We start from the raw sequence: 17,657 nt of genomic DNA, 5'->3' as shown, positions 1-17,657 counted from the left end.
CCTGTGGTGCCGGGGCCAATCCCAGTGGTGCCAATCCCAGTGGTGACAATCCCTGTGGTGCCAGTCCCTGCAGTGACAATCCCTGTGGTGCCGGTGCCAATCCCCGCGGTGCCAATCCCTGTGGTGCCGGTGCCAATCCCAGTGGTGACAATCCCAGTGGTGACAATCCCTGTGGTGCCAATCCCTGCAGTGCCAATCCCTGCGGTGCCAGTCCCTGTGGTGCCGGTGCCAATCCCTGCGGTGACAATCCCTGCGGTGCCAGTCCCTGTGGTGCCGGTGCCAATCCCTGTGGTGACAATCCCTGTGGTGCCAGTCCCTGCCGGTTCCGACCCCAGCGGTGTCGCCGTGCTCGTTCCACGCTGGCACAGCACCCAGGCTCACGCCCCGCACAGCCCCGGCCGCTCCCAGCCCGGTTTTCCCGTTCCAGCCTCGGGCACCGCTCCGGTCCCACGTCCCCGCTGTCACCCCTCGCCGGGTCCCCGTCCCGTGGGCTGTCCCCGGGCTGTCACCCTGCTGGAGGTCCGATGGCACAGCGCATCCCTGGGCCCGTGTCACTGTCCCGCGGGTGCCCCCGGGTGTCCCCTGACCCGTGCGACGGCACAGACCTCCTGCAAGCTGGGATCCAGCGGTGGCTCCAGCTGCTGCGCACACAGGGATGTGGGGACACGGGGACAGCCACCGCCTTTCCAGGCCCTCCCCAGCCCCCTGGAGCGTGTCCCAGCCGATGGCAGAACGCGGCTCGGTGCCACCTGCGGCTCGGTGCCACCTCTCACCGCTGGCCCAGCACCGTGGGACCCCGCCGGTGTCCCCAGGAACCGCCCACGCTGTGGGGCCCCCCTTTCCCGGGATGGGGAGCGGGGGTCTCTGTACCCCACAGCCGTGTCAGGGGTGGTGGCCCCGCACGGCACGGAGCCGGCCGCGTCCCCACGCCGCACATGTCCCGACACGCGGGGCCGGAGCGGCCGGGCAGGAGGTGCAAGGGCCGGGCGCGGTTGCATCACCCCGGCCGGGGTGTGGGGTGCGGGGGGACCCCGCTCCGGGGGGCGTCCCGGGGACCCCTCCCAGCCGAGGGCGGGGATGTCCCGGGAGTGCCCTGCGCCCCGGGCACCCCCAGCGCGGGGACATCCCGGGGACGGCCGGGGGGACCCCAAGGCTCCCGGTGCCCCCCGTGCCCCTCGGGGGACGAGGCCGGGCCGTGCCGAGCCGTGCCGGGCGGTGCCGAGCGGTGCCAGGGTGCCCCCCCATCCCGCACGCAGCCCACGTCCCGCTCCCGTTCCCGCGTGGGAGTGGGAACGGGGATTTTCCCCATGAATCATCCCCGGCTGGGCTCCGCCTGTGCCCCGGCCTGTGCCTGGGGCGGGGGTCACGGGGGTCGCGGGGGTCGCGGGGGTCGCGGGGGCATCAGGGGCGGGTCCTGTCTGGGATGGGATGGGATGGGATGGGATGGGATGGGATGGGATGGGATGGGATGGAATGGAACGGAACTTGCCGCAATGGCCACACCGGAACCGCGGGCGCCGCTCCGTGCCGGGGCACCACGGGCTGTGCCGGGGGTGGCCCCTGGGTCCTGCTGCCACCTCAGCACCCCGTGCGGCCGCAGCGCCGTGCCCAGGTGCGCAGGTGTGCCCCTGGCACAGTGGGTGCCGCTGGGAGCGGCCGGGAGCTGCTGGCACCGAGGGACAGCCAGGACGGATCCCAATCCCGGGGGAGCTGGCACAGGACACTCTGCCTGCCAGGGAGGGTCACGCTGTCCCCTGGGGTGGCACAGAGCCCCCGAGTGCTGGCACCCCATGGAGCGGGGGCACCGCACCTCAGGGTCATGTCCTGGGGGGTCACAGCTGTGTGGGGTCACATCTGTGTGGGGTCACAGCTGTGTGTAGGGGCACATCTGTGTGGGGACACATCTGTGTGTGGGGACACTTTTGTGTGTGGGGTCATGTCTGTGTGTGGGGTCACTTTTGTGTGTGGGGACACACCTGTGTGTGGGGTCACTTCTGTGTGTGGGGTCACACCTGTCTGGGGTCACATCTGTGTGTGGGGACACATCTGTGTGGGGTCACACCTGTGTGGGGTCACACCTGTGTGTGGGGTCACTTTTGTGTGTGGGGACACACCTGTGTGGGGACACATCTGTGTGTGGGGACACATCTGTGTGTGGGGACACACCTGTGTGGGGACACATCTGTGTGTGGGGACACATCTGTGTGTGGGGACACACCTGTGTGGGGACACATCTGTGTGTGGGGACACATCTGTGTGTGGGGACACACCTGTGTGGGGACACATCTGTGTGTGGGGACACATCTGTGTGGGGTCACATCTGTGTGTGGGGTCACTTTTGTGTGTGGGGACACATCTGTGTGAGGACACACCTGTGTGTGGGGACACATCTGTGTGGGGACACATCTGTGTGTGGGGTCACTTTTGTGTGTGGGGACACATCTGTGTGGGGACACATCTGTGTGTGGGGACACATCTGTGTGTGGGGACACATCTGTGTGGGGACACATCTGTGTGTGGGGACACATCTGTGTGTGGGGACACACCTGTGTGGGGACACATCTGTGTGTGGGGTCATGTCTGTGTGTGGGGTCAATTTTGTGTGTGGTGTCACACCTGTGTGGGGACACATCTGTGTGAGGACACGTCTGTGTAGGGTCACACCTGCGAGGATCCTTTCCAGGGGGTCATGTACAACCGAGAGCTGTGCACACCTGCGGGGGTCTGTGCACGCCCGGGGACTTCCCCACACACCCGTGTCCCCTCACACCCGGTCTGTCCCTGTGTCCCCTCACACCCGGGGATGTCCCCTCACACCCTGCCTGTCCCCTCACACCCGGGGATGTCCCCGTGTCCCCTCACACCCTGGCTGTCCCCTCACACCCGGGCTGTCCCTGCGTCCCCTCACACCCTGGTTTGTCCCTGTGTCCCCTCATACCCGGGGATGTCCCCTCACACCCTGCCTGTCCCCTCACACCCGGGGATGTCACCGTGTCCCCTCACACCCGGGGATGTCCCCTCACACCCTGGCTGTCTCCGTGTCCCCTCACATCCTGGCTGTCCCCTCACACCCGGGGATGTCACCGTGTCCCCTCACACCCTGGCTGTCTCCGTGTCCCCTCACACCCTGGCTGTCCCCTCACACCCGGGGATGTCACCGTGTCCCCTCACACCCTGGCTGTCCCCTCACACCCGGGGATGTCCCCTCACAGCCGGGGATGTCACCGTGTCCCCTCACACCCGGGCTGTACCCTCACACCCGGGGATGTCACCGTGTCCCCTCACACCCTGGCTGCCCCCGTGTCCCCTCACACCCTGTCTGTCTCCTCACACCCGGGGATGTCACCGTGTCCCCTCACACCCTGTCTGTCCCCTCACACCCGGGGATGTCACCGTGTCCCCTCACACCCTGGCTGTACCCTCGCACCCGGGGATGTCACCGTGTCCCCTCACACCCTGGCTGCCCCCGTGTCCCCTCACACCCTGTCTGTCTCCTCACACCCGGGGATGTCACCGTGTCCCCTCACACCCTGTCTGTCCCCTCACACCCGGGGATGTCACCGTGTCCCCTCACACCCTGGCTGTACCCTCGCACCCGGGGATGTCCCCTCACACCCTGGCTGTCCCCGTGTCCCCTCACACCCTGGCTGTCCCCTCACACCCTGGCTGTCCCCGTGTCCCCTCACACCCTGCCTGTCCCCTCACACCCGGGGATGTCCCCTCACACCCGGGGATGTCACCGTGTCCCCTCACACCCGGTCTGTCCCTGTGTCCCCTCACACCCTGGTTTGTCCCTGTGTCCCCTCACACCTGGGCCGTTCCCGTGTCCCCTCACACCCGGGGATGTCCCCGTGTCCCCTCACACCCGGTCTGTCCCCGGGTCCCCTCACACCTGGGCTGTCCCCGTGTCCCCTCACACCTGGGCTGTCCCCGTGTCCCCTCACACCTGGGCCGTTCCCGGGTCCCCTCACACCCGGGGATGTTCCCGTGTCCCCTCACACCTGGGCTGTTCGCGGGTCCCCTCACACCCGGTCTGTCCCTGTGTCCCCTCACACCCTGGCTGTCCCCTCACACCTGGGCTGTTCGCGGGTCCCCTCACACCCGGTCTGTCCCTGTGTCCCCTCACACCCGGGCTGTCCCTGTGTCCCCTCACACCCGGGCTGTTCCCGGGTCCCCTCACACCCGGTCTGTCCCTGTGTCCCCTCACACCCGGTCTGTCCCTGTGTCCCCTCACACCCGGTCTGTCCCTGTGTCCCCTCACACCCGGGGACGTCCCCGTGTCCCCTCACACCTGGGCTGTTCGCGGGTCCCCTCACACACGGCCTCCCCGCGCCCCCCACGGGGAAGCCCCCCGCCTCAGCCCCGCCCCCTCTGTGCCAGGCCCAGCCTCTCCCACACTGCCAATGGAAAGCGCAGGCCCCTTCCTCCCTCAGCCAATAGGAAGCTCGGCTCCTCCCGCCCTCAGCCAACGGGCGGTGCTGCCCCGCCCCCGGCGGCGCCCGGCGCTGGCGCAGGCGCGGTGCGCGCGGGGCCAAGATGGCGGCGGCGGCGGGCGGTGGGCGCGGGCGGGCGGCGGCGCCCTGAGGAGCCGAGCGCGGCCTCGCGGGGCTGCCGGGGCCGGCCCGGGCCGCCCCCGCCGCCATGGCCCGCCTGGCGGACTACTTCGTGCTCGTGGGATACGACCCCGGCAAGAGCGGTGAGCGCCGGAGGGACGCGGAGGGGCCGGGCCCTCGCGGGGCCGCCCCGGCCGGGGCTGCGGGGCCGGGATTGTGCGGTGGCCGCGGGGCCGGGCCCGTAGGATGAGGCCGGGCCCTGGGGTGTAGCGTGGTGCCGGACCAGGGACAAGGTTGTGGAGCCGTGCCGGGGCTGCGGGGCCGTGCCGTGGCTGTGGGGCCGTGGCCGGTCCCGGGCCGGGCAGCAGCGGGCGGTTCTCATTCCCCCAGAGCAGTCCCGGGGGAGCTGCCGGCAGCCGCAGCCGCCCCTGCGCCCCTGCTTCGGCGCGTTCACGTTCGGCTGTTTGCAGTCTGTCCCCCTCCCCCGCCGTGCGCGGGCTGTCACCGCTCCGGAAACATCGGCTGGGCCTGGGGAGGGCACGGCTGTCCCCAGGGCATAGCCCGGGCCCGCTGTCCCTGGAGAGCCACAGCCCCTGGGGGGGACGCGGTGCTCCCAATCCTGCCTCCATGGGCATCCACAGCCCCTGCGAGGGGACGCAGTGCTCCCAATCCTGCCTCCATGGGCATCCACAGCCCCTGCGAGGGGACGTGTTGTTCCAAATCCTGCTTCCATGTGCATTCATAGCCCCTGGGATGGGCTGTTGTACTGTCAGTCCCATTCCTCTGGCATCCACATCCCCTGGGATGATGTGTCCTGCTCCCAGCCCTGCTCTCCCGGGCATCCACAGCCCCTGGAATGGAGTGCTGTACACCCAGCCCCATTCCCTGGCCATCCACAGCCCCTGGGATGGAGTGCTGTACACCCAGCCCCATTCCCTGGCCATCCACAGCCCCTGGAATGGAGTGCTGTACCCCGAGCCCCATTCCCTGGCCATCCACAGCCCCTGGGATGGGGTGCTGTACACCCAGCCCCATTCCCTGGCCATCCACAGCCCCTGGGATGGAGTGCTGTACACCCAGCCCCATTCCCTGGCCATCCAGAGCCCCTGGGATGGGGTGCTGTACCCCGAGCCCCATTCCCTGGCCATCCACAGCCCCTGGGATGGGGTGCTGTACACCCAGCCCCATTCCCTGGCCATCCACAGCCCCTGGGATGGAGTGCTGTACACCCAGCCCCATTCCCTGGCCATCCACAGCCCCTGGGATGGGGTGCTGTACCCCGAGCCCCATTCCCTGGCCATCCACAGCCCCTGGGATGGGGTGCTGTACACCCAGCCCCATTCCCTGGCCATCCACAGCCCCTGGGATGGGGTGCTGTACCCCCAGCCCCATTCCCTGGCCATCCAGAGCCCCTGGGATGGAGTGCTGTACCCCGAGTCCTATTCTCTGGCCATCCACAGCCCCTGGGATGGGGTGCTGTACACCCAGCCCCATTCCCTGGCCATCCACAGCCCCCTCAGGTTGGGCCTCGTGCCCTCCCTGCTCCCTGGGATGCTCCTGACCCCCAGATCTGTGAGACTTCTCATTCCTCTGTGCTCTCCCACATCCCTGCTGGCCGTCGGGTGATGCTGTTGGTTGTTTTGGTCGTGGGGCGTTCCTGGTTTGGGATTTAGGGTCTCTTCCTGTCGTGTTTCCTTCTGCTTCCTGCAGCTTTTGGTGAAACGAGCTTTGGCAGCATCGCAGAGGAGCTGAAGTGACCTAAAATCAAATCAGGGCTTTGTTGCAGGATTCCCTCCGAGCATCTCTTCCCTCCTGGAACATTCCCAGGCTGCGCTTGGGGCTGGGGAATCCTGGTTTTGGCTGGGTTTGGTTCTCGGGGGATGCTGGTGGGATCTCGGTTCAGATCCATGATCCCGGCATGGATCCCGGCCCCATCCACCGCCTCCCCGAGCCTGGAGCCCTCGTGGAAGGCAGGAGGAAGGAGGTGTGTGTCAGAATGCTGGAGAGCAGAGCGAGCTGCAGCACAGCTTGGTGTTTCCTCAGGGCTTGCTGGCCGCGCGGCGTGCGTTTGGTGTTTCGCTGTTGTTGTTTTTGTTGTTATTGCTGTTTTTGCGGGCGTTTTCCCCTGGTTTTCCTGGGGCACGGGGAAGGGCCGGAGCTGCTCTCCCGCGGGTCAGGCCGTGCCTGGGGCGGGAGGGCTGCAGGAGATGCCGGGGGCATTCCGTGATTCCATCCGGGAGCAGGTTCCACATCCTCTCGGGAGCGAGGGAGGGGCTGCAGCGACGTTGGAGCCCCTTTGTCCTGCTTCCAGGGGCTTCCTCCTGCATCCTCCTCCTCATCTCCTCCCTGAGGATGCTGCAGCTGGGACCTGCACCATCAAACTGGTGCTTTGAACTGGTGGGGATCAGGGGCCTGGTGTTCCTTGGGCCTGGCATTCCTCCAGCCCGGTGTTCCCTGGGCCTGGGGTCCCTGCAGCCCGGTGTTCCCTGGGCCTGGGGTCCCTGCAGCCCGGTGTTCCCTGGGCCTGGGGTCCCTGCAGCCCGGTGTTCCCTGGGCCTGGGGTCCCTGCAGCCCGGTGTTCCCTGGGCCTGGGGTCCCTGCAGCCCGGTGTTCCCTGGGCCTGGGGTCCCTGCAGCCCGGTGTTCCCTGGGCCTGGGGTCCCTGCAGCCCGGTGTTCCCAGGGCCTGGTGTCCCTGCAGCCCGGTGTTCCCTGGGCCTGGGGTCCCTCGAGCCCGGTGTTCCCTGGGCCTGGGGTCCCTCCCAGCCCGGTGTTCCCTGGGCCTGGGGTCCCTCCCAGCCCGGTGTTCCCTGGGCCTGGGGTCCCTCGAGCCCGGTGTTCCCTGGGCCTGGGGTCCCTGCAGCCCGGTGTTCCCTGGGCCTGGGGTCCCTCCCAGCCCGGTGTTCCCTGGGCCTGGGGTCCCTCCCAGCCCGGTGTTCCCTGGGCCTGGGGTCCCTCCAGCACGGTGTTCCTCACTGTGACTCCCAGAGCCCGAGTTCCCAAGGGAACAGAAACATCCCACGTGTGCCTGGGGTCGTTTGGGACTTGTCTGTGGGACAGGGATGATGCTGTGAGGTGACGTGGTTGGCTGTAGCGGGACAGCCAGAAGGAAGAACAGGTTTGGGTGGGATATTGGGAGGGAATTCCTGGCTGGAAGGGTGGGCAGGGGCTGGGCTGGAATTGCCAGAGCAGCTGTGGCTGCCCCTGGATCCCTGGCAGTGCCCCAGGCCAGGCTGGACACTGGGGCTGGCTTGGGGACAGTGGGAGGTGTCCCCGCCATGGCAGGAAATGGAGATGAACTTTCTGGTCCCTTCACTCCATGATTCTGTGCCACTGGGAAAGGAGGAGCTCGCACTCAACAAATCACGTTCCTCTCATGTAAATATTCACTTTTTTTTTGGTTTAATTCAGCTCTGCAGGGAGGGGATGGATCCAGGGTGCCGTGGAAGGGGCAGGTCCGGGATGCCCTGGGAAGGGACAGGTCCCAGACACCAGCCCGAGCCTCCTGGCTGCTGGGATGGCCCAGTCAGAAGTGACCTCTGCAGGATGAGGGCACCCAGGAGCTGTGGCATCCATCTGTGTGACAGCCAAAGCAAACCCCTTCCCACCCCGGCCTGGAGGTGTGCAGGCATTGTCCTACGCCCTGTCCCCCGGGGGTGTGCCAGCCTGTCCCCGGGGATGGAGAGGTGGTCCAACACGGGCTCTGTGGTTTTTGGGATCAGTCTGGCCGCGTTCCCGGCTCACAGCTCCGTCTTCCCGCCCCCCTCCCTCCCTGCTTAGATAATGCCGGAGGAAGGGCAGCGGCGCTCATCTGCCGGTGACTAATTGCTGTACAGGTTGGGTTGCTCTGGCGGAGCCGTGGGCTGTGCCAGGCTGGGCTGTGCCAGGCTGGCACCTTCCCTGTAAACCTCACCTGTCAACAAAGCTGGGCTGAGCTGCTCCAGGGCTGGATGGGCCCCTCGGCACTGCCGGAGCCCCGGCGCCTTCCCGGGAGTTCCTGCTCCCCCAGGAGTTCCGTGCCTGTGGGATTTGTGGTCGGGCAGGGATGGGCTTGCACTTGGGGATGTGAAAGGGAAAGGTCTGCTGGGCTGGTGGGAGCTGTGGTGGCTCTGTAACATCTCCAGACAGAAAATCCCAGGCTGGGTTGGGTGGGGAGGGACCTTCAGCATCACCCAGTGCCAGCCCTGCCATGGCAGGGACACGTCTCAGGCTGCCCCAGTGCCCAGCCTGGCCTGGGGCACTGCCAGGGATCCAGGGAATGATCCACAGCTGCTCTGGCAATCCCAGCCCAGGCAGCAATTCCTGATTCCCAAGCTCCCATCCAGCGCTGCCCTCTGGCACTGGGAGCCATTCCCTGTGTCCTGTCCCTCCATTCCCTGTCCCCAGCCCCTCTGCAGCTCTCCTGGAGCCCTTCAGGCCCTGAGATCTCCTTGGATCCTTCCCTTCCTTCCCAGCCTGGCTCCGTGAGATGTTGCCGTGCCTCTGAGCAGTTTATGGGAGCAAAACCGAAAGCAAATCCGTGCTGGAGCGCGGCCGTGCCGGGTCCCTGGGTGTCCCTGGATGTCCCTGGGGTTTCCTGGAACAGCCCCGTCCCCTGTGACCCGGGGCTGCAGCGCCGGGCCTGGGACCACGTCCTGCTCCTCTGGCAGGGCAGGAAAGGGCTCTGAACTCTCTCAGGGCTGTGGCTTTGGCTGTGGGACCGGGCCCTTGGGCTGCTCCGGCTTCTCCAGCCATCCAGATGCTTTTCCTGGTTCGTGGGGATGTGTGCAGGGCTGCAGAGCAGGGACACCCCGCCTGCCTGGCGGTGTCCCGGTGTCCCTCCGCTGTGCCAGGCGCCCAGCCCGCTCCCTGGGGCTCCGGGGAACAGCGTGGAGCTGAACGCTGCTGGCGGTGGGAATCAGATCCTCCCGTGCCACTGTGTTTTATTGTGTGCTGATTGCTCGCATTGTTGCCTGTAAATGGATGGGGTTTGTTCTCCTGGCGCTTCCCACCCTGCAGGGAGATGACAGCTCCCCTGAGCCGGGATTGAGCCTGGTTTTACCTGGGAATGACAGCTTCCCAGAGCCGGGATTGAGCCTGCTTTTACCTGGGAATGACAGCTCCCCTGACTCGGAATTGAGCCTGGTTTTACCTGGGAATGACAGCTCCCCTGACTCGGGATTGAACCTGGTTTTACCTGGGAATGACATCTCCCCTGAGCCGGGATTGAGCCTGGTTTTACCTGGGAATGACATCTCCCCTGACTCGGGATTGAGCCTGGTTTTACCTGGGAATGACAGCTTTCCTGAGCCGGGATTGAGCCTGGTTTTACCTGGGAATGACAGCTCCCCAGAGCCGGGATTGAGGCTGGTTTTACCTGGGAATGACAGCTCCCCTGAGCTGGGATTGAGCCTGGTTTTACCTGGGAATGACAGCTTCCCTGACTCGGGATTGAGCCTGGTTTTACCTGGGAATGACAGCTCCCCTGACTCGGGATTGAGCCTGGTTTTACCTGGGAATGACAGCTCCCCTGACTCGGGATTGAGCCTGGTTTTACCTGGGAATGACAGCTCCCCTGAGCCGGGATTGAGCCTGGTTTTACCTGGGAATGACAGCTCCCCTGACTCGGGATTGAGCCTGGTTTTACCTGGGAATGACATCTCCCCTGAGCCGGGATTGAGCCTGGTTTTACCTGGGAATGACAGCTCCCCTGACTCGGGATTGAGCCTGGTTTTACCTCGGGATCTGAAGGGCTTTCTCTGTGCATCCCCCATGCCCTTGGAGCCCAGCACAGCTCAATTCCCAACCGTGTGGCTGAAGGAGTCTGGAAATTTTGGACAGGGAACCCTGGATGGGCACGGCCTGGATGATGGGAGCCCTGATCCATTTTGGGACCGATTTGGGATTTCCCAGGGAGTTTAAGCTGCCAGAGGGCAGCGCTGGATGGGATCCTGGGAATCAGGAATTGCTGCCTGGGCTGGGATTGCCAGAGCAGCTGTGGCTCATCCCCTGGATCCCTGGCAGTGCCCCAGGCCAGGCTGGACCCTGGGGCTGGGGTGGGGACAGTGGGAGGTGTCCCTGCCATGGCTGGGGGGACTCTGGGGTCCCTTTAACCCAAACCATTCCCTGCTGGTGTCCCGTGGGTGTCAGGCCGGGTGTGGAGGCTGCTCGGGAAGTCCCGGTGGTTTCTCTGTTTCCGTGCTCACGGAGCAGCATCAGCCCACGTCTGTGCCCTCCTCAAACACCCGGCCTGGGCCTCGGGGGCTCCGTGGGAAGCCGGGGGACAGCAGGAGGAAGCTGCTCCGTGCTCAGAGCTGCCTCTTTCCATGAGGTGTTTGGGGCAGGTTTGGGGGTTTGTTTTTTGTGAGGGTTGTGTCGGGAGCCGGGGCACAGACAGGACACATCCTGCCCTTCCCGAGGTGCTCCTGGAGCTGGTTCCTGGTGGGAGAAGCTGAGCTGGATCTGCAGGGCTCTCAGGGCTCGTCCTGCTGCTGTCCCAGGCGTGTTCTGGGTTGGGTTCTGGCTCTCCTGGTGGCACCTACGCGTGTCACTGTGTCGTGCGTGGCCGTGGTGGCCGAGTGACTCAGGGTTTGACTCAGCGGGGTCCTGGGAGCGTCCAGCAGAATCCCAGCACTGGAAAAGCCCCTGGGGTTGGCAGCGGTGGCGGAGCTGTTAGCTGGGTCAATATTGGCACAGGGAGAGAGAGGCTGGGAATGGCCCTGGCACGTGCAGAGCTGCTCCCAGCCACGTGCCTGGTGCTGGGAAAGGTGGGGATGTGAGACGGGGCAAATCCTGGATCCCTTGGAACTGAGGAGCCCCTCAGCTCCCAGGGATCCAGGCTGGGAGAGCTGGGGGTGCTCACCTGGAGAGGAGAAGGCTCCAGGGAGAGCTTCCAGAACATTCCAGGTCCTAAAGGGGCTCCAGAAGAGCTGCAGAGGGGCTGGGGACAAGGCCTGGAGGGACAGGACACAGGGAATGGCTCCCAGTGCCAGAGGACAGCGCTGGATGGGAGCTTGGGAATCAGGAATTGCTGCCTGGGCTGGGATTGCCAGAGCAGCTGTGGATCATCCCCTGGATCCCTGGCAGTGCCCCAGGCCAGGCTGGACACTGGGGCTGGGCTGGGGACAGTGGGAGGTGTCCCTGCCATGGCACGGGTGGCACTGGGTGATGTTGAAGGTCCCTTCCCACCCGAACCATTCCAGGATTCCCTGATTCCGTGTGCAGGCGCTGGCTCCCTCCCGCTGGCCCCCGCAGCTTCCAGCTTGCATCCAGCGGCCTGGGAACTGCGGCTCCTGTGATCCCACTGCTCCGTTAATCCCACTCTCCTTCCCTTTGATCCCCTGCCCGGGAGGAGCAGCTCTGCGCGTCCCCGGCGGGAGCTGGAGGTTGAGCAGTGACAGTGCCAGGGCTGGGCCTGAGCTCCTCCAGCTCCACAGAGGTGTGCTTGTGCATGGGCAGAGAGTCATCCTGGAATCATGGAGTTGTTTAGGTTGGAAAAGCCCAGTCCAACCTTTCCCAGCATTGCCAAGGCCGCCACAGCCCCATGTCCCCAAGTGCCACATTTGCATGGATTTTAAATCCCTCCGGGGATGGAGACTCCACCACTGCCCTGGGCAGCTCATTGCAATGCCTGACCACCCTTTCCATGGGGGAATTTTCCCTAAAATCCAATCTAAACCTGCCCTGGCCCAGGCTGAGGCCGTTCCCTCTGCTCCTGTCCCTGTTCCCTGCGAGCACAGCCCGACCCCCCCGGCTGTCCCCTCCTGTCAGGGACTTGTGCAGAGCCACAAGGTTCCTCCTGATCCCCCTTTTCTCCAGGCTCAGCCCCTTCCCAGCTCCCTCAGCCTCTCCTGGGGCTCCATTCCCTTCCCAGCTCCCTCAGCCCCTCCTGGGGCTCCATTCCCTTCCCAGCTCCCTCAGCCTCTCCTGGGGCTCCATTCCCTTTCCCAGCTCCCTCAGCCTCTCCTGGGGCTCCATTCCCTTCCCAGCTCCCTCAGCCCCTCCTGGGGCTCCATTCCCTTTCCCAGCTCCCTCAGCCTCTCCTGGGGCTCCCTGATTTCCCAGATCCATTCCCTGGACACCCCTGGCTGCCCCTCCTTTTCCATGTGGGAATGCTGGTTGTTGTTATCGCTGTGGGATGGGTCAGGCTGCGCCTGGGGCAGCACCCGAGCGGGGGAATCAGAGATGCAGCCCTGGGCTGGTCATTCCTCCCCCCTGGGGCACATTCCCGTGTCCAGCTGGGTTTCCTGTCACAGTCCCGTGCTGCTGTGACCAGGGAGGGTGTCTGGTGTTCCCTGGAGCGTGGCAGTCTCAGTTTGAGGGTGAGGTGGGCACACAGCCCTAACCCAGGTGTTGTACCCAGCTCCTTGCCCCAGGTTTTGGCGATATTTCTTTTGCTGCCAGTGAGGATTTCGCGCCTTTCTCGCTGGTCTCTCTCACCCCAGCTCGTGTGTTTCCCCGAATCTGAAGCCTTTCCTTTCCGCCAGTTTCCTTTTCCCATTCCCGGCGCTGGGCTGGAGCAGCAGCTGCGGTTTTATGGGCGCTGAAAACACAAACAAACCCCGCTTGGAACGTGCCCTGGAGCTCGGGGGGAGGAGCTAACCCCAAAACCCCCTTGCTTTGGCTCCCTGTGACACCTGAGGGGACCGGGGACAATCCAGTGGGGTTGCACGGGATCTCAGGAGCTTTTCTCCCACCTCTGACGCCTCCAGGGCCGCTCTGCTCCTCTGTGGCTCCAGAGCTCCTGACCACTAAGTGCTGTTATTACTGCCAGGGCGAGCTCAGAGAGCCTGCCGGCCTCGGGGCAGGGAATTCCTGCTCCTGGGAATGATCCTTTACAAATCCACAGCATCTTCATCCCTTCTGGGGCAGCAGCTGGTGCCAGGGGAGGTCTGGAGGGTTTGGGGGCTGCTGGGACCCTCTGGGGTGATTTGGTGACAGCTGGGACCTTGTGGGAGGGTTTGGGGGCTGGTGGGATCCTGTGGAAGGGTTTGGGGACTGTTGGGACCCTGTGGAAGGGTTTGGGGGCTGGTGGGATCCTGTGGAAGGGTTTGGGGACTGTTGGGACCCTGTGGAAGGGTTTGGGAGCTGGTGGGATCCTGTGGAAGGGTTTCGGGACTGTTGGGACCCTGTGGAAGGGTTTGGGGGCTGGTGGGACCCTGTGGAAGGGTTTGGGGACTGGTGGGATCCTGTGGAAGGGTTTGGGGACTGGTGGGATCCTGTGGGGGAGTTTGGGGACTGTTGGGACCCTCTGGGATGATTTGGTGACAGCTTGGACCCTTTGGAAGGATTTAGGGGCTGGTGGGACCCTGTAGAAGGATTTAGGGATTGGTGGGATCCTGAGAAGGGATGTGGTGCCTGGTGGGAGCCTGTGAGGGGGCTTGGTGGCTGTTGGAAGCCCGTGGAAGGATTTAGGGGCTGGTGGGAGCCTCTGGAAGGATTTAGGGGCTGGTGGGAGCCTCTGGAAGGAGTTAGGGGCTGGTGGAAGCCTGTGAGGGGGTTTGGTGACTGGTGGGACCCTGAGGAGGGATTTAGGGGCTGGTGGGAGCCTCTGGAAGGATTTAGGGGCTGGTGGAAGCCTGTGAGGGGGTTTGGTGACTGGTGGGACCCTGAGGAGGGATTTAGGGGCTGGTGGGAGCCTCTGGAAGGAGCTGGGGATCGGTTTAGGGGCAGGCAGTGGCTGGGGGTCGGGGCACGTGGAGAGCAGCAGTGAGGGGCCTCCCTCTCCCTTCCTCCCACACCAGTTCCAGAGGTTTTTGTTTATGGAGTGGCTCCAGTGCCACGTGTCCCCTGGCAGGGAGCAGCCGCACGTTCGGCAGCTCCCGCGGCCGGCCGGGATCCGCAGAGTCTTGCACATTGTTTTTTGTGTTTTAAAGCGCGATTTCATGTTTTAGAGCACGTTTCTGTGTTTCGAAGCACATTTCTGTGTTTCGAAGCACATTTCTGTGTTTCAGAGCACGCTGCTGTTGTGTGTCTGAGCTGCTCGGTGGAGATGTGGCAGCAGCAGGGGGTTTTTTGGGGAGGAAGAGCCGAGTGTGGTGTGTGTGCAGCTGAGGTGTTTCTGCGGGGAGCTGCAGGAAGTGCAGCAAAGCAGCTTCTCCTCAGCTCTGCTGCACCTTCCAGCCTCAGCCTGGGCTCTGCTGATGGCCCAGATAAAGCCACTTCTGTCTTGTCACTGCCACTGTCGCTGTCACAGCCTCCCCAGGGCAGGGCTGGGGCTGTGCCGGTCCCAGCTTCTGATCCCAGCACGGATGCTCCAAAGGGCTTCCACAGGAACAGTGACAGCGTCCTCCTGCACAGTGTCCCTCCAAACCTCCCAGAGCTCCTGTCCAGGGGAGCTGGGAAGGGAATGGAGCCCCAGGAGGGGCTGAGGGAGCTGGGAAGGGAATGGAGCCCCAGGAGAGGCTGAGGGAGCTGGGAAGGGAATGGAGCCCCAGGAGGGGCTGAGGGAGCTGGGAAGGGAATGGAGCCCCAGGAGGGGCTGAGGGAGCTGGGAAGGGAATGGAGCCCCAGGAGAGGCTGAGGGAGCTGGGAAGGGAATGGAGCCCCAGGAGGGGCTGAGGGAGCTGGGAAGGGAATGGAGCCCCAGGAGAGGCTGAGGGAGCTGGGAAGGGGCTGAGCCTGGAGAAAAGGAGGCTCAGGTGGAACCTTGTGGCTCTGCACAAGTCCCTGACAGGAGGGGACAGCCGGGGGGGTCGGGCTGTGCTCGCAGGGAACAGGGACAGGAGCAGAGGGAACGGCCTCAGCCTGGGCCAGGGGAGCTCAGGGGGGATTTTGGGGAATTCCTTCCTGGAAAAGGCTGTGCAGCACCTGTGGACAGTTACTGGTGGCCTTGGCAGTGCTGTGGCATGGTCAGACCTGATGCTTTTCCAACCCAAACAATTCCCTGATTCCGAGTCAGCTCTGCTCCCAAGCTGCTCTTTGATGAGGGAAGAGCCTCTGGCCTGGTTTTAGGACCTTGCCCCGGTATTTTGGTGTTTTTGAGACACGTGCAGTCACCGCCCTGCAGCACATCCCCGTCAGGGTGCCCATCCAGGCGAGGGGAAGTGCCAGCTGCGTGCTCACCTGCACCTTCACCCGCCAGCTTTTCTATCCCTGGAGCTGGCGGTGAGCTCTGCGAGGGGAGGGAAGGAGCTGGAGCTGCGGGCAGGTGAAAGGCCAGGGATAAGCTCCTGGGTGGGATCAAGGTGAGCTCGGCAGGCAGGGAGTCAGACAGCGCCGACCCGATTCCTCACCGGAGCAGTGAGAGCCCGGCTGATTCCCGCAGGAATTGTTTGCTCTCAGCCCTGCCCGGGGATCTGTCAGGTGTTCCCGGGGCTGGGAATTCCTGCAGGGATGTTTGGAAAGCTCAGGAGGGTGCTTTCCTACAGCTCCCTGGCAGGAGGGCGGATCCAGCTGGGAACGGGGACAGGAGCAGAGGGAACGGCCTCAGGCTGGGCCAGGGGAGCTCAGGGTGGACTCCAGCAGGAATTTCCCCATGGAAAGGATGTTCCAGCCCTGGCACAGTGTGGCAGTGCCTCATTACCCTCACAGCTGGGAGTTTTACCCTGATACCCCATCGAATTCCAGGTGCCGGCAGAGCAGGGGGGACAGTGGCACTGCAGAGAGCCCCGGGTGTCCCAGCGCCGCTCCTGCCTCTCCTGTCCCTTAGACCTCTCCTTCCTCCCTCTGCGAGTTCCTCTCGGCTCTCCCGACTCGGGGCCGTGTTTTCACTTCACGTTTTCTTTCCCCCGTTTGGATGGCCTCGGGCCGCGTTTGGAGGCTGCTTTGCTCCTGTCACACACGATCTGCATCCACGTTCTTCCCACGCTCCGTGGCATCCCTGTTTTCCCTTTTTCCTCCCAGTCCTCGCCAGCATTAACGCGCAGGGAGGGAAACGTGGGGTTTTTTTCTGGGTTCTCCCTCTGACCCGAGGTTTAGCAACTCTGGTTGTATTCGAGGACCTGTCCCCAGTGTTGGCTCTCGTGGGAATTCCATGGAGGGCGTTGGGATTTTGTACTTTCGATTAACGCTGGTGCAGAGCTCGAGGTTTGCCGTGCTTGAGATCCAGGGCTGGTTTCAAGGAGCAGCTCCAAGAGCTGCTGGAGCTCCTTCCTTCATCCCCTGGATCCCTGGCAGTGCCCCAGGCCAGGCTGGACACTGGGGCTGGCTTGGGGACAGTGGGAGGTGTCCCTGCCATGGCACGGGTGGCACTGGGTGGGGCTCTGGGCTCCCTTTAACCCAGCCCATTCCAGGATTCCCTGATTGCAATCTTGGCCTTTCCAGGGAAGTTTTTTTCCCAATAAAAAGCGGCTCCTCTTTCCCCAAGGCCCTTCCCGAGCATCCCCGAGCGTGTGTGCATCCATGCAGGCGGCAGCAGGCCGGGCAGGAGGAATGTGATCCGTCATCCCAGCCGGGCCGGCACGCGGGGATGAATCGGCAGCACCAGAAAGGCAGAAATCCAGGCCGGAGCCTGCCGGGCTGGAGTCATGAGACAGGCACAGGGCTGGGATCCTCTGAGTCATCCCGGGAGAAATCTGTTCCCGGCTCCGGAGCCCGTAGGAAGCAGCTGGGAGCTGTGGAACCCATCCCAGGGACGGTGGCGGGGCGTGGGGGGACTCGCAGGGCTGGGGGCAGCTCCCCGAGCTGGGATTTGCTGCCTTTCACCATAAAAGGGGAAATTCTCCCTGGCGCCTCGTGCGCGGCGAGCGTGAGTCCGCAGGGAGTGGGAGAAGGAAACGTCCCAGCAGGGAAGGGCTGGGGAGGGCGTGGTGGTGGGGGGAAGGAGGAGGAGGAGGTCTCGCCTCCGTGGGGCTGGAGGTGGGATGTGGGGGCTGGAGATAGGATGGAGGCTGCAGGGATGTGGGGCTGGAGGTGGGATGTGGGGCTGGAGATGGGATGGGCCTGCAGGGATGTGGGGCCAGAGGTGGGATGTGGGGGCTGGAGATAGGATGGAGCCTGCAGGGATGTGGGGCTGGAGGTGGGATGTGGGGCTGGAGGTGGGATGTGGGGCTGGAGGTGGGATGGAGCCTGCAGGGATGTGGGGCTGGAGATGGGATGTGGGGCTGGAGGTGGGATGTGGGGCTGGAGATGAGATGGAGCGTGCAGGGATGTGGGGCTGGAGATGGGATGGGCCTGCAGGGATGTAG

The 17,657-nt window shown here is 64.5% G+C and overlaps 1 protein-coding gene across 6 annotated transcripts in view; it reads left to right on the top strand.

The window, feature by feature from the left end:
• Positions 1-4,604: 4,604 nt before the first annotated feature.
• Positions 4,605-17,657, top strand: part of SBF1 (SET binding factor 1) — a 77,558-nt gene continuing 64,505 nt past the window's right edge. For all 6 annotated transcript variants that reach the window (XM_040061499.2, XM_058420398.1, XM_040061495.2 and 3 more), the window contains exon 1: positions 4,605-4,696. In XM_040061499.2, the coding sequence (XP_039917433.1) occupies positions 4,642-4,696 (55 nt within the window). In that variant the 5' untranslated portion in view covers positions 4,605-4,641. The remainder of the gene's footprint in view (positions 4,697-17,657) is intronic.

This window comes from Hirundo rustica, chromosome 4 (genome assembly GCF_015227805.2).
Source record: "Hirundo rustica isolate bHirRus1 chromosome 4, bHirRus1.pri.v3, whole genome shotgun sequence".
Classification (NCBI taxonomy): domain Eukaryota; kingdom Metazoa; phylum Chordata; class Aves; order Passeriformes; family Hirundinidae; genus Hirundo; species Hirundo rustica.
The sequence above is the reverse complement of the archived record's forward strand: the minus strand, read 5'-3'. Positions and strand labels throughout refer to the sequence as shown.